At 43.5% G+C, this 15346-nt stretch overlaps 3 protein-coding genes across 3 annotated transcripts; all 3 read left to right on the top strand.

Annotated features, from left to right (window-relative positions):
• Positions 1-719: 719 nt before the first annotated feature.
• uts2d (urotensin 2 domain containing) lies at positions 720-3076 on the top strand. The gene is made up of 5 exons (XM_060067380.1): positions 720-1100; positions 1297-1401; positions 1515-1552; positions 1866-1950; positions 2369-3076. Exons 1-5 carry the CDS (start codon positions 1001-1003, stop codon positions 2392-2394), a joined length of 354 nt encoding a protein of 117 aa, XP_059923363.1. The 5' UTR covers positions 720-1000; the 3' UTR covers positions 2395-3076.
• A 445-nt stretch (positions 3077-3521) lies between these two features.
• Positions 3522-7531, top strand: LOC132469389 (platelet glycoprotein V). Its single transcript, XM_060067348.1, has 2 exons — positions 3522-3785; positions 4121-7531. The coding sequence occupies exon 2, from the start codon at positions 4126-4128 to the stop codon at positions 6067-6069; it is 1944 nt and encodes a 647-aa protein (XP_059923331.1). The 5' UTR covers positions 3522-3785; positions 4121-4125; the 3' UTR covers positions 6070-7531.
• Positions 7532-8896: 1365 nt separating this feature from the next.
• Positions 8897-13555, top strand: lrrc15 (leucine rich repeat containing 15). Its single transcript, XM_060067360.1, has 2 exons — positions 8897-9196; positions 10642-13555. The coding sequence occupies exon 2, from the start codon at positions 10648-10650 to the stop codon at positions 12358-12360; it is 1713 nt and encodes a 570-aa protein (XP_059923343.1). The 5' UTR covers positions 8897-9196; positions 10642-10647; the 3' UTR covers positions 12361-13555.
• Positions 13556-15346: the final 1791 nt, after the last annotated feature.

Here is a 15346-nt window from a genome sequence, read left to right as displayed (position 1 = left end):
TAGGAGGGGGGTGAATAATAATGATAATTATTATAATAATGTTTTACTCCTCCTTCAATTCTACAAGTTGTCCTTGAACAACATAAAAACAGATTTATTTATTTTTTAATGTTGCTATAATATGTGGATACATGGTCTATATGTCGGTTGTGTGTACTCGATAAGTTGCAATAATTTACGAGGTCCTCGAAGTGGCTCACTTTTGGAAGTTGTATGCATTGCCAACTGGGAGGCCGTTTACAGTGTGGTCCTATAAAGAATCAATGGCTGATGCTTTTCCATTCATTCTTTTTGGCTTCTGCAAGTATTTCAAAGCTATGGACCCGCGCCAACTTGAATGAGAGCCAGGCTCATTCATTAGCGGTGTGAGATGGGATCTCTAAGATTTGTGTAGGGATGTTTGCAAGGCATAAGTTTCGTACTTGTACGTGTCAAAGAATAAAGATTTCATCAGTTCAAAAACAGTCCAAGAGCAAAGACTGCAGACCTAAATCCAGCTATTGTGCACTCAAGAAACAACAAAATCAATTCATTTTCCGAGCACCTCCATTCTCCACAGATTCTCCACTTGCTATTTAAGGAACTAATTAATGTAAAAGAAAATGCTTGCAATGGCGAAGTGTGTTGGTTTGGGCCCCTTGTAAACAAGACTGTGATTGATTGGGTCTGCACTCTGTTTGATTTTTTCCTGTCAAGGTGATGTAGGTTACTGGCCTTGTCTACAGCGTCATGCCCTCATATTTCACCTGGACGCTGCACGGTCCACTCAAATTGGTTGCCTATTGACGGCACCAAATGGTGACTAGGTATTGATTTAGTATACCGGGGTGGGACTGGCCCCTCCTCCGAGGGCTCCGAAACCCTCCTCCACCCCACCTCAAGAATGCATAAATACATCTTGTGGCAACAGACTCGATAGATATTGGACCGCCAGCCTCTTTCTTCAATCAGAGTTCAGAGCGAAAGGTGTCCCCTAGTTTGGACCATACACTGAGGTGCAATGGATAGAGTGTACTCTGCCAACTATTGCTTAGGAGTGCTGGGCCTTCTGCTGCTGCAAGGGCTACTGAGTGTGGAGGGGAGGAGCATTCTCAACACTGGTGAGTGACCGTTGTCTTGGTGGTTTTCTTTAAAAAGTGAATCTAAGAAAAATTATGATGTGATGCTGATTCCTCCTTGCCTGCGTTTTTAAAATGTAGTCACCTGTTAAGCATCTATTGTCTGTGTTCCTTTTATTTCACATTCATTCTTATGTCGTTCTTTTCTGCCATATATTGTTTTTTTGTGGGTCTTTAGGAAACAATATTTATTATCCAAAAGAAGAGCCAGACGCTCAACGCCAGATCCTAGCACTATTACTGAATAAAAGCCTGGTGCCAATCGAAAGGAATGACATTCCAGGTGGGACATTCAGTAGGAAAAGTACATCTGTGACTAGTGTTCAATGATTTTGACTGATCAGTTTATAACTAAATTAAGAACTTTTAATTGACATTTATCTTCTAAATGCGCAGGTCTTGAGCTGGTGAATAAGTTATCTCAACTAGAAAAGGTAAGAATGTTTGGCTTGACATCAAAACTTTTAAATGTTGTTACATTATCACACTTGACAACCAGAAACAATTGGAATGTAAAAAAATAATATCACATAAATTACAGAGCAGGTCTCAAACAATATCATCTATGTGACATCACCTCTAATGTGTTGTATGCATTGAACGAACACATCAGACATCAGAACTTCTTTGTTATATGCACGCATCACATTAAATGGGACATTGCACATTCAAACAAGAGGCAAATAAATGAATGGGTTCAGGACTAAAGAAGTGGACAACTAATCAGTGAGTGACCCGTTGTTTCAGCTAAGAGCGGACCTGGATCTAGAGAGGAAGATCACCGCAGATGTCATGGCTGAAGTCAAATCCCTACCGGGGAAACGCGGCGAACGTAAGTGTCCCTTCCTTGCATGCTCCCTCTCTCTTTTGGACTCTCTCCCTCTATCTGTTCCCTCTCTGGCGATCTCCCTCTCTCTGTTCTCTCTCTGGCGATCTCCCTCTCGTTGTTGACCTGTCCTTGCTCTCTCTTCTTCTTCTCTACTCTGTCTCCATCTTCACCGTCACATCTTCTATCACATCTCTCTCCCCCTCTAACATATCACCCTCTCTCCATCCCTTGCTATCCCTTTCTCTTCTGCACATTTTTAGTGTGCCTTGCATTGTGGTAAAAGATTAGATATGTTTTGTATAGTACTGCATCATAAATTCAATGTCGCACATTACTGCACCGACCCATTCCCCCAATCCCCTTGTGTGTATACTGTTGTCACTTAACGTGCTACAACGGGTGTCTCTGTCTCTCTCTACAGCCTGTTTCTGGAAGTACTGTGTTTGAGGGCGGAGGTGGAGACGGAACAGGCCCTCTGTGCCCAGGGACATTCACCCAGGAGCTGAAGGGTAGCGAGTCTACAGTGGGTTAGTGGGTGGGTGGGTGGGGAGGCGGAGGAGAAGGCTGCACTTGGGCATTTACTTCACTCCTTTATACTCTTTCTTCATTTGTTCAGTTTATTCAGGATGCATTTTAGGGAGCATGGATTTTGGAGAGGGGGGCATTACCTCAGTAGTTACAGACCTGGTTGGGACTTCATGCTGCAAAATATATCTTAACCTTAAGAATCATGTAACTATTAAAAGAAACATCCATGGCAATATGACACATCAATACACAGGCCGTGTATCCTCAATATTACATAATAATGTATTAACACTGGATTGCAGTTTTTGATGATTCTTTTGTTCATAAAACACCTGTAAATAACACTATAATGACTGGAACTACTTGATTGTCAGAAATGGCAAATACTTGACCGATGAGACGACTTTGGGGGGCTTGATATGCCCCTTACCTTGTCATTCTGTCACCCTCTTGTGGCATCGTTTGATATTGCATTTTATTTTTTGCACTTAAAGACACTTTCAAAGAGTAATGTAGGTTAATATGCCTATCATCCACTTGGAGTAATAACCTACTGTTTTATTATAGTGACTAAATAAAAATGAATTGTGTGAATATGTTACATGACTCTGAATTGCAATTTGTCAACCTCGACTGCAACTGAACAGAAACAGTAGGCCTAACTGAATTCTCTATACATGAAGGCTTCATATTTAATCAATCTATTTGGGCTTGTATTGAATAGGGCTTCTTGGTAATGAGATGGTAAAATGCAGCCAACAGCACACTTTCCTGGTCGCTTTAAATAGTGAGTCCGAGAGACTCCAAGTCGGTTTCTAAACATTAGGCCTACCACAGCTGATAAGGCACTATCTCGCCCCTACAGCAGGGAGGAAAAGGAAATGTTTATGGCAACACCAGCAATGACACATAGCTCAGAAATAGCATGGAAGGCGGAGCATAAAGTTGGGAAAGATGGAATCTGTACAGACATGTACATGAAGGCTAACGTGCACAGCAACCATAGAAACTCACACAAATAGGCCTAGAATCAAACAATATTTATTTCTTCAACCATTGAAGCACAAAAGGTCTGTGTTATTATTGCAGTTTGAGTAATGACATTTTTATTCACTTTTTACAGTATTTTATCTCGCATATTTCCTTCTGTTGACGGCAGTTCAAGCCCGCATGAAGTGTGGTCTGTGCAGCCGGACAAGATAAGTCCAAAGGAAATGAACATGCAGTATATCTGCCACTCATACTGTGTTAGTAATACCCAACACATTCATAAAACAAAGCTGTTCGAAGAGTAGCCTACCTTGTGCTGGGTGAGTCCAATTTTTAGTTTATTTTCAATATTATTTTTGCATGTTTTTTGACAATGAACTTTTGTACAAACGATTAGGTAACCTTTGACTGGGATAATAATAGGCTATTAATCGATTGATTGAAATTCACATACATTAAATAAAAACGGTCAATATAAACTGTAGATCAAATATAATATAATTCTAGGAACACTTTATACAGATTGTATAACTATATTATAACCCTAACCCTTATTTCTATTTGTAAACAACAGTTATACATTGCAAGACATGTTCTTCACTTCAAATGGCAAACATTCTTAACACAATTTTATGCCTGTTTCATTATCTCACAGGTACCATGCTGGGGATTCTTGTCCTATTGCTCTTGCCATACTTGGCCCGCAGCTGCCCTGTCCATTGTGACTGTTATTTAGACGTGGCCGTCCGGTGTGTTGGCCCCAAGATCACGGACGTGCCTGGACAGATGCCTTCCAACATGACCCTGCTGCAGCTCAACGTCACCAACATCAACGTCCTGAACAAATGGAGCCTCCAAAACATGAGCCTCTTGTTGCGTTTCAGCCTGATTCAAGGCCCTCTCCATACCATCCACCCCCTGGCCTTTTACACCACCCCGCAGCTCAGGTCCATCAAACTCTCCCTCAACAAACTCGTGGCCCTCCCCGGCAAGGTGTTCAGTCCACTGGCTGACCTGGAGCAGCTCCTCCTCGACGCCAACCGGCTGGAATCGATCCCTTCGGAGATGCTCAGAGGACTGACTAGACTGCAGCATCTGGAACTGAGCAGCAACCAGATCTCCCGTCTGGACCCGGGGGTTTTCGATGGACTGAGCAGCCTCACTTTCCTGAACCTCGGTGGGAACCTTATCAGCGCCCTCGCCCCTGGGACCTTCCGTTCGCTGACCGCCCTGCGCCGGCTCATGCTCTACACCAACCGGCTGGAGGTGCTGGGGGACCACGCCCTCTTTGGTCACCTCCCCGAGCTCGTCGATCTGAAAATCCACAACAACCACATCACACGCCTCGCGCCCAAGGTGTTCTGGTCCCTGGGGAAGCTCTCCTCACTCACTTTATCAGGCAACCGGCTCCAGGAGGTCCCAGAGAAGAGCTTCTACCACATGCCACAACTAGTAAAACTAACCCTCTGGACTAATCCGCTGCGGTCCCTCCCGGCACGTTTGATGGGCCACACACCTTTCATGCAGGAGTTTTATCTGTTCAGCACTGCACTCGCCACTGTTCCAGGGAATCTGTTTGCCAACATGACCGGCCTTCTGCGCCTTAACCTCCATCTCAACTCACAGCTGCAGGTGCTACCGGCTGAGCTGTTTCACAACCTTCCCAAGCTTAAAAAACTCTCGATTAAGGGCAATGATCTCCGCACCCTACACCCAGACCAGTTCTCCAACCTCGCCTCGCTGTCCGTTCTGAACCTCAATGACAACAAGCTCAGGTCCCTGCCCAGTACCATCTTTCAGAATCTGAAGGTGGTGTCTGCAATTGATCTGAAAAATAATGAGCTGCAGACCCTCCCGGGAGAGATTTTCCACTCCAATGGAGTCTTAGCGGAACTCTCTCTGACAGATAATCGGTGGCACTGCGACTGCCAGATAGAAGGTCTGGCCTACTGGCTCAGAGCCAATAAACAGGTGCTTGATGACGAGGCTGTGATGTGTCAGAGCCCCTTGTACCAAATGCTTCGACCACTTTGGTCTCTGGGTGAGAAGGACTTTTATGAATGCATTCCTCTAGCAGTCGGTTACTTTCCTAGACAGAGAGGGAGTCAGACTAAAATATCGACCCCTCGTCAATCTCCAGCACTGACGACCTACCAACCGAGTACTTCACAGTCTACGACGTTCCCATTGGCCAGCTCAACCCCCGCCTCAACGGCTCGGCCTCCTCGGATAACAACTACAGTGTCCACCACCGCGTCCACCACCGCGTCCACCACCGCCGCCCCCACCGCCACCAGCATCTCCCCTGAAGCATCATCAGCTCCTCCCAGCATTTCCATGGAACACCACTCTCGTCCTTTCTATGATAGGCTGGTGCTTGAGCAAGGGCCCGAGTTCGTGCACCACCACCACCATCAGGGCTGGGTCTCTGTGTGGACTCTTCCTTTGGACGCGGCCCATCTTGGGCTCCTCATGACAGGCCACATCCTGCTGATGGTCACCGGGGCAGTGCTAATCTTTGCTTCCATGTGCGGGATGTACCGCTTGGAGAAGGTCATGCGAGAGCTATGGGTGGAGGACAAAGATGGCCGACGTGCACTGTGAATAATGATTGAGGGTAAACACGCAAGCCAGCTTCTTAAGAGGTCCCTTAGTGAACAGTGTGAAGAAATATGCTAGAAGATGTAAATATTTCGGCAGCATTTCAATAAAATTACGTTGAATATCTGTTACTGTTTAATCCATTTATCGCCATTAAAAAGGCATACACATAAGCCTTAGTATATGTACTGAAATATAATGTTTTGCCTTTAGTTATTCTTCTTATTCTAGTTATTTCGTTATTCGTTTTATTTTTCGTAGAAATCAAGTGACGTGTAACAATAACCTGCCGTTCATTTTTCAAATAATGATAATACAAAACATTATGATTAATAATAAAGGATGTTCTTTCCAAATGAATCATCTAAGATAGAAGAGCAGTGGAATCCACAGAGCAGGAAGCCCAAAGGTTGAAAAAGAATGTCATTTCTGAGAACAATAAAATTCTGGATAGAGGCTGTGTCCCTGACTCCCTGTTATTCCAAAAATCCTCCCGCTCCAACCCACACCACAGCACTGTGTTTAAAGTCCACTTAAAAGGAGCAAACACTTCTCTATGTATATTTAGAGATCCAATTTTTTACAATGTTTTGAATTATACGTATCCGTGTTGTATTTATGATGGCTGGAGTTGCAAAACAGTAAACAGTTTTCAAATGTTTTTTTAAAAGTTTAATAAAAAATGTATTGCTACAAGGAGGGAAGATATCTAAAATCATAATATCTTAAGGCACATATAAACACATTGCAACACATTACACACACACACACATTTACACACATTTACACACACACACACACACGCACGCACGCACGCACGCACGCACGCACGCACGCACGCACGCACGCACGCACGCACGCACGCACGCACGCACGCACGCACGCACGCACGCGCGCACGCACGCACGCACGCACGCACGCACGCACGCACACACGCACACACGCACACACGCACACACACACACACACACACACACACACACACACACACACACACACACACACACACACACACACACACTTGTTTTGACCAACAACCCGTAAACAAAACACAATGAACTGTTGAATGGTACCCAAGTTCATCACTATGGCAACGAGTAATGAATAAACCTTTTCAGCACTCTAATCACACACAACAGTGGGCAGAAACTGTGGTGAGTTAGAAATGGGGACACGATAGAATGAGTGAGTTACCGGAAACAGGGCACAGCGCTGACCACACAGAGGATCCTCCTGAGAGTTATATTATTTCTTGCAATGTAAACACTGAAAGGTTAAGTGTTTAAAATGCATTAATTGTTATTTTGAATTGTAATCACATGATGTGAATAAAGCAAAGCATCCAATTAGACAGAATGCGGTCAACATCAATTTGGGCCAGTATCATCCAATTCAAAGTTCTAAATAGATTGCATAATGGTGTAAAGGAGTAGGAGTGTGTGTAAATAAATATATATTCAACCTGCATAGGCTTTTGACTGCTGTCGTTTAACATTCAACGTTCATCAATAACAATAGTCTACATCTCTGGTATCCATTGTCAGAACTGAGGGTTTTCCAAGCCTCCAATATTTGAGATAGTATTGTAGAACCTCTTCTCCTACACGGTGGAGCACACGCTAGAAGCACACGCTAGAAATACCATCCTCCTCATCCCATAAAAGTCGACTGATCCCACCAAACTATTTTCCAAGTAACCAACACCAGACCTATGATGTTGAAGGCGTATAGCTGCTACATCTGATACTTTTTAGTACTATTGAAACATTAAGCAGATGTTTTTATCCCAAGCGATTGGCAGCTGATTATTATTATTGTGCATGTCATTAACAGACAGATGAGGGCTAGGGTTCTTGCCCTGGGATGCCTACAGCTAGACTTCGGACATAGGGATTCGAGACCCTACACCCTAACCACTAGACTACCCTGCCTCCTATAGAAATCAGCCGCCTCTTCAATGAGAAATTAGGGATTTTCATACGCAGGATGTTTAAAAACAACTTAAAGTGCTGTATCCTGCTGTATCTAACTGCAAGCTAGCGTGCGTCTCCTCCAGCCTCATGACACACCAGAATGGTTTTGAATATCATGCAACACCACTGGAGCAGAGGGTGTCATCAGAGAGAGAACATCTACGATCATATGCATCTGTAATCTGACAACACGTTGCAATGTATGTTTGGAATTCTTCTTCTTTGTGGATTTCTTTGGTTTGTGTGCTTAAAACATGCAAAACAAAATAAGTACTGTATACTTTATAATAATTCTTTTAATAATTATTACTGTATTATATTATATATATAAATATACAATTGTGTTGCGGTTGAGGTCTGGGTAGAGAAGCACGCCTATATGAACATTCACTCCACCCTCGCTATCTTTACCTCAAGCAGAGTGGGGGTTGTTCTCTAGTGAAACGCTTTAAACGACATATGGATGCACTCAAAAAGCAGCTGTCTACAGCCACATTTTCTCACGTTCTGGCAACTTTTCCGGCCAAAATCAAACCGGAGCAGGCAGAGGTACGTGAGCGCACATGATGATCATACATTTTGTTTACTCAATAGGCCTACTTTTTTTCTTTATTGTTTTTTTTTCAAGCTGTTTTACAAAATTGGACATGGTTCCCTAATGACAATTTTCTAACAGTTCTAACCCAAAGCCATCCCCCATTCTCATCGATAACTGCAATTACACACACTCTTTCTCACACACACTCACACACATGCCATTTCCCAAAAAGACAAAAATGCCAGTCATTTCCTCTTTAAACGAAACAAATCTAGTTCATTCAGAGTTGCAGAAGGGTGGGAGGGGGCCCTGCAGTAAAGTTTGTATGCTAGAGGAGTGGGGTGCAGCTCAGTGTAGACCTCAGCCTGAGAACGTTTGGCAGAGACCTTGCACATTCCATGGGGCTTATGGGTAAAAAAAAAAGAGTGACGAGAAAAACAAAGTGATGATGAGGAGCAGGACAATTTCACTGAATCAGGATGTGACTCATTGAAAAACCAGAGCTGGAACCGGTGATTCAACTAGGTGATGAGGAGAACAAAACAGATAAAACGGGATAAAAGATAACAGGGATTCAACCCATTTTCTCTTTGTGTTCTTCGACAAGGCAGTCGCAGAGGTAGGTACCGCAACGCTTGATTACCAGCCTGAACACAGCTGCTTTGAATTGACCATGCCATGAATCGTGTATGCTCTGCTTTATTTGTGTTTTCTGTCTTTTTTTTAATGAATGCCGATAATGAAGTATAGTAATGGGATGGGAAGAATGTACATTTTGAGTTGATCTTTGAATTGGCCAAATTCATTATTTATGTGTGTGCAATTGTTTTGCAAATGTATTCTGCATTTCCCATTCTGTCTTCTCCATACCAGTCCAAATCAGAGGGCTTCTCTGCCTTTTAGAGGTTTTTTTTTGAGTTTGCGTTTTCTAAGAGTTACATTAATGTTGTTCATTATTTGTGGTGGCCAAAATTTAGTGAGGGAGGGAGGGAGGGAGGGAGGGAGGGAGGGAGGGAGGGATACAAAGGCAATTAATGGTGGATTGTAAATTTTTCCGCCATTACATCGTTCTTACTTGATGATTAGCAGCCCGTTCCTGTCCCTGTCTGTCCCAGTCCAGTCCAGGCACGTACACTAGTGTTTTAGCGACTGAATTGTTAGAAAGGAACAGTCAGTGCTCATTTGATCTGTTCAATGATTGTTTTATGTAATTACAATATCAATGTAATTACTGTTATTTTTTTAGGGGAAAGCTGAAATTTAGCAGGTTAACTTGTATTTTGTCACCAGCCACACACACAAACGCACACAGACACACACAGACACACAGACACACAGACACACACACACACACACACACACACACACACACACACACACACACACACACACACACACACACACACACACACACACACACACACACACACACACACACACACACACACACACAATCCCCAAGCTGACAGATATGGAGAGTTCTGATCTGAGTGAGAAAGTAACTTATTACTTGCCTAATGTTAGGAAATATGTTTCACCATGAGGAAACCTGAGAATGACCTTAAAGATTCTGACTATTGCAGTTGGGCAATAAAGGTTGCAGTGAAGCAATGCAGATTCTGGGAGTTGCAGATAGGCAACATTCATCATCTTGTTATACTATAAGTAGTAGTAGTAATAGTAGTATAAGTAGTTGTCATAGGTGTAGTGAACATATTTTTCTAGAATAATTATGAAGGAACACTAAAGGAATACAATCAATAATATATTGTAGCGGTTGAAGATTGTTTTAAATACAAGAATACAACTTGTGCTTTACCTGATGACAGAATGAAAGATGACTATAGAACCCATGTGTACCTCCAGGTTCAATGATTAACACTCAGCCTATTATATCTATATACCTGTGCAGGCAGTTTCTTTGTCAGAGGCAGTGATGGAAATAAATATTGTGTTATCCCAGGAAAAGGACATTCTTAGTGCAGTGTTATATTTGTCATGATCTTGTGTTAACCTTGTATTCAGTGAAAGGCCTAATGAATCTTTGTCTTCCTCCCTTCCTAGGGAACAATGGGCCTCTCGGTTGTTCTTCACCTCCTGCTGCTCCTCAGTGCCCTCACCGCTGGCCTCTCTGCATGCCCTGAGGGCTGCCAATGCACTGCCAAAATGACCTGCTCCGAATTGTCCACCTTCCCCACTGCAGTGCCTCCATCCACCGTGGCTCTCGTCATCACCAACTCCAGTCTCCCGTCCCTTCGAGGGGGAGACTTTGCGGGCTTCGCCGATTCCCTTCGCGCCGTCGCAGTGAAAGACTCTGTGTTGGGAGCAGTGCAACCCGGTACGTTTGATTCCACCGTCAACCTGGAGGCCTTAGTTTTCACCGATACCGACTTACAAGATCTCCCCGAGGCCTTGTTCCAACACCTCCCGCGTTTACAATCTCTGATCTTACATGGCAACCGGCTCCTGGAGCTCCATCCGAGCTGGTTCGCCTCCCTGTCGGCTCTGGTGGCTCTTGACCTCAGCGGGAACCAGCTTTCTTCCATTCCCAAGGAGACATTTCGACCGCTGGCTCAGCTGAAGTTCCTCATGCTAAGCGGGAACAATATCAGTGAGATTTCCGGGAAGAACCTGCAAGGCCTTAGTCAGCTGAAAAGCTTACGCCTGAACAAAAACGCCCTGCGGGAGATTCCCGCCGGCTTCCTGGACGACCTCGCCAGCCTGGAAGAGTTGGCCCTGCAGGACAATCTGCTCACTCACCTTCCACGTGACATGTTCTCCAAAACACCCAACCTCAAAAAGCTCTTTCTGTCCCACAACCAGCTCACCACCCTTTCAGAGGGGCTCTTTCTGAACCTGCCACATTTGTCCCACATCTCCTTGTACGAAAACCACCTGGAAACTCTGGGCCCCGGCGTGTTCGGACCCATGCCGTTGAATCAGCTGTGGCTCTACGACAACAAGTTGAGCCGCCTTGAAGCCGACACCTTCAGCAACCTGACCCAACTGCATCTGCTGGTCCTTAGCCGCAACCAGATTAGCCACGTGTCCCCTGGGGCGTTCAGCGGCCTGGAGCAACTGGGCGAGGTGTCCCTGCACACCAACCGCCTCACAACGTTGGAGGCTGCCACTTTCCAAGGTCTGCCCGGTTTGGTCAACATTTCGTTGGAGCACAACACCATCAGCTCCCTCCCTGCGGGGTTCCTCCGGGGAATCGGACATCTTGGTCAGGTGGACCTGCACAATAACTCCCTCTACAACCTGCCCCTGGAGGTCCTGGATGACTTGAGGGTGGCGGACGAGGTGCTCCTGCATCACAACCCTTGGACATGCGACCAGGACATTGTGCCCCTCAGGGACTGGTTGAGGAGGTACCCGTCGAAAGCAAATCACAGCCTTGTCGTGTGTAACACACCCTTCAAACTTAGCGGTGAGAAGATCGACGGGCTCGTGGATGAGGACCTGCTTGTTCGGAGGCCTACCGATGGGCCTGCAACGGAAAAAAGTACAAAGGCTGAAACTCTTTCCCAGGAGAAAAGCACCGCCACCGCTGCAACGGTCGAAACCCCGATCACCTCAGGGAACGGGATGAACTCGACTGATGGACCAGGGAAGGAAGTGCAAGGGCTCGTGTCCAGGAAACACACCATCATAATAATCGCGGTCGTGTGCACCGCTGTAATCTGCAGTCTCATCGCCTGCCTGGTGTGTTACAGGAGGAGCAAAAAGAGAGACAGCCGCAATCTGGGGCAAAGAAATAAGTCCAACATGTACTCGCTGTAGACTAGACCACCCAAGATCGTCTACCACGACGTATGAGAGCCAAGGGAGTCAATCCATCTGCTGAGTACAGCAGTGAAGGATCATTAGCAGCGTGGTCACCTAGGAAATTGTAGGTGCCAGAGTTTTCAGGCTGTGATAACCCTAATTGACTACGTCTTCTTAGTGGCATTGATGTACTTGCAGCTGAGTGCAGGGTCAGATGAAATAGTCAACTTGAAGACATAGTCAATGTTAACACTTCTTGTGTTAAGGTAAATTCCTGTCAGCTGATATAATAAACTTGAGTTTAAATGCTTTCTAAACTGTAATAGAAAAATAAAAACTTAAGCAAATTGCATTAATTATGATAAAATCAATTTTTATTTAATGGCAAATGCTTCAATATTTTCATACAAGATTAGAATCATGCATTTCGCTGAATAAAAGTCCTTGTTCTAATGGAATTCTTTTTTAAATGATCTTGAATATGTTAATACATTTAATTGGTATGAATAACAGCCTCTTTTGCAAAATAATCTTCCTGTTCTTTTTTTTTTTTTTTTTTTTTTTTTACTGTATATTGGTTGTCAGGCCTATGATCCATTCTCAGGAATGCATCACAGTTTACCCCTCCCTTTCACATGTGTTCAACAGGGCAACTTTATGTGAATAATACAAATTCCAGTCAGACGTTTCGTTTATCATATAAACTGTTCCAACAAACATTTACCTAAAAAGTTTGGGTATCAGTTCGTATCAGTTCAGTGTTCATAACAGAGTAAGTGCACAGCAACTCTCCGTCAGAGACTGAATTCCAAAAGAGTTCTCGTACCAGGCAGGGCTCGCTGCCCTGCCTTGTTGATGTGTGGAGGGGTGAGCAATGGAGCATGCTCTGCTCAGTAGACTCCAGGCAGTGCCCTGGTTGTGTACTGTATACATAGTACGACATCGTCAGACCTCAGCCTTCCATCTCATATCAGGCAATACAACTTCAGATCTGGTGTCACCAAAATGATGACTTTGTATGATGGCTGCCTGAATATCTTGATATCGATACCGAAACGATACCCACTGCGAAGAACCTAAAACATCAGAAGCCATTTGTGTTCAGTTTACTTTATTTGCCTACTGTAGTGTGCAGGCTAATAATTCTGGTTTTGAGATCATCATAGACATTATTTTCATGCTCAATAAAATTGGAGTTCATGGCTGATAAGTGCTTTATTTTTGTTTGCTTACTTACATGTAGGTCTATTTTTGAATGAATTTATGAATTTATGAATTTATGAACGATTTTGAATTTTGAAAATGTTATGACATTGATCATTTGATGATTGTAAATAATAAGATCAAGGTCAGAAAGTAATTAGGAAACATAGCAAGATTTTGAAAGATTATTCGACAAAGCCTATACTTAGTGGGTATAAAACGATATCTGTCTGACTAAGTATGAAATATATTGAAAAGCACCACAGTCATAATCTTTTATGATGACGCATGTTGTGGTTTGGAAGTTTCGGGCATTTCGATACATTCAGGAATGAGTAATCTCTTCGTTTGCCAGCAGAGGGAACCAGATATTTAACTCTGGTTAATTCAGCTTCTCGTTTTTTAAATCTTAAACATAAATCGTTTAAGATTATTATTCTATATAATCAAAATTAACCTTCAAACCAAATAGCTTTGGACTTACAGACTACAATACAAACACTCTGTATGATTTGTAAGTCTTTGTGTAGCAGGATGTTAAGACTTTTTCTTTCTTCCCTCTTTCCTGCCTAGAGCTCTCTGTGGCAGGAGTCTAGCCTCGTTTGATGCAATTTCTGTGTTTAATGAGCTGTGCTTGATAGTGATTATTGCATTATTTTTTTATTCTAAGAAACGGTTGCTAAGCCCAGCAGTTATTTGATAACTTTTGATTGAAATATCTATATTGGAACGGAATAACTGATTCATGTTTTTGTTACGTCAACACTTATTTTGCAGAATTTACCTTAGCCATGTCAACAGTTTAATGTGGATTACTAAAAAAATCTTAATCACAATCTTGATTATATTAATTATGTTTCATACAATCACTCAAAGCCACAAACTCACAAACAAATAGAGAAGGATGTCCATATTGTGTTCATATGCATAGGCCTAGGCCCAAAAGTTATGGAAACGTTTCGAATGATAGTGATAACGAGAGTAAGATGGAGCAGCAGAGGTGATTGGAAAAGGTGACGCATAGCACCTGGTAAAGAAAGGCCAGAGGGAAAAACAAGGGTGGAACACCTTCAGCCAGTACAGACCTATTGCATTTCACAACAAAAATAGCTGCTGCAAAGTACATTTGAGGTCTGCTTTGTGGTTGGCTGACCTGTCATCTACCTCTAATGACAAAGAGGGGCCTTTCTATTGAATATGGTGTGTGTGTGTGTGTGTGTGTGTGTGTGTGTGTGTGTGTGTGTGTGTGTGTGTGTGTGTGTGTGTGTGTGTGTGTGTGTGTGTGTGTGTGTGTGTGTGTGTGTGTGTGTGTGTCTGTGTCTGTCTGTGTCTGTGTGTGCGTGATTCTGTGTGTGCGTTTGTGGGGGGGCGGGGGGACATGTGAGAGATGGCTGACTAATTCTGATGAGGATGAATGGTTTTCATAGAAACTAGGCAAATCACTGGATATCTACTTCCTCTGTTTAGGGAAAATAGGCCTACATTAGAGCCATACGGTATTATATCCTTAACCCATCCAGAATATTGGTCGATAATAGGTTCAAATTGTGTGAAGACAGCAAGAAGTCCGTCTTGCTTTAAATTCAATATTCAATATCAATATTCATGCTAAAACTAGTAGATTATGACTCTGAATAAAGCTTTTGCAATTAGAGTGTATCTGTAGCCTTTTTTGGAAGGTTATAAAGTAACAGGCGTTTCAGGGGTATAGTTCTCGTCTGCTCCATGGGAGCCCTGAGACGGGCAAGGATATATAGGAAAACCAGCAAAACAGCTAATTTGTCAGTTTCTCTCATGG

Source organism: Gadus macrocephalus, chromosome 12 (assembly GCF_031168955.1).
Source record: "Gadus macrocephalus chromosome 12, ASM3116895v1".
Classification (NCBI taxonomy): domain Eukaryota; kingdom Metazoa; phylum Chordata; class Actinopteri; order Gadiformes; family Gadidae; genus Gadus; species Gadus macrocephalus.
Note: the sequence above shows the minus strand (reverse complement) of the source record. Positions and strands in the feature narration are given on the sequence as shown.

Excerpts from the sequence above, each read along its gene's own strand:
- uts2d (XM_060067380.1), top strand. The coding sequence starts at position 1,001 with ATGGATAGAGTGTACTCTGCCAACTATTGCTTAGGAGTGCTGGGCCTT. Across the intron at positions 1,402-1,514 it reads CGAAAGGAATGACATTCCAG|GTCTTGAGCTGGTGAATAAG; the intron begins GTGGGACATTCA and ends CTAAATGCGCAG. Across the intron at positions 1,553-1,865 it reads AGTTATCTCAACTAGAAAAG|CTAAGAGCGGACCTGGATCT; the intron begins GTAAGAATGTTT and ends CCGTTGTTTCAG.
- LOC132469389 (XM_060067348.1), top strand. The coding sequence starts at position 4,126 with ATGCTGGGGATTCTTGTCCTATTGCTCTTGCCATACTTGGCCCGCAGC.
- lrrc15 (XM_060067360.1), top strand. The coding sequence starts at position 10,648 with ATGGGCCTCTCGGTTGTTCTTCACCTCCTGCTGCTCCTCAGTGCCCTC.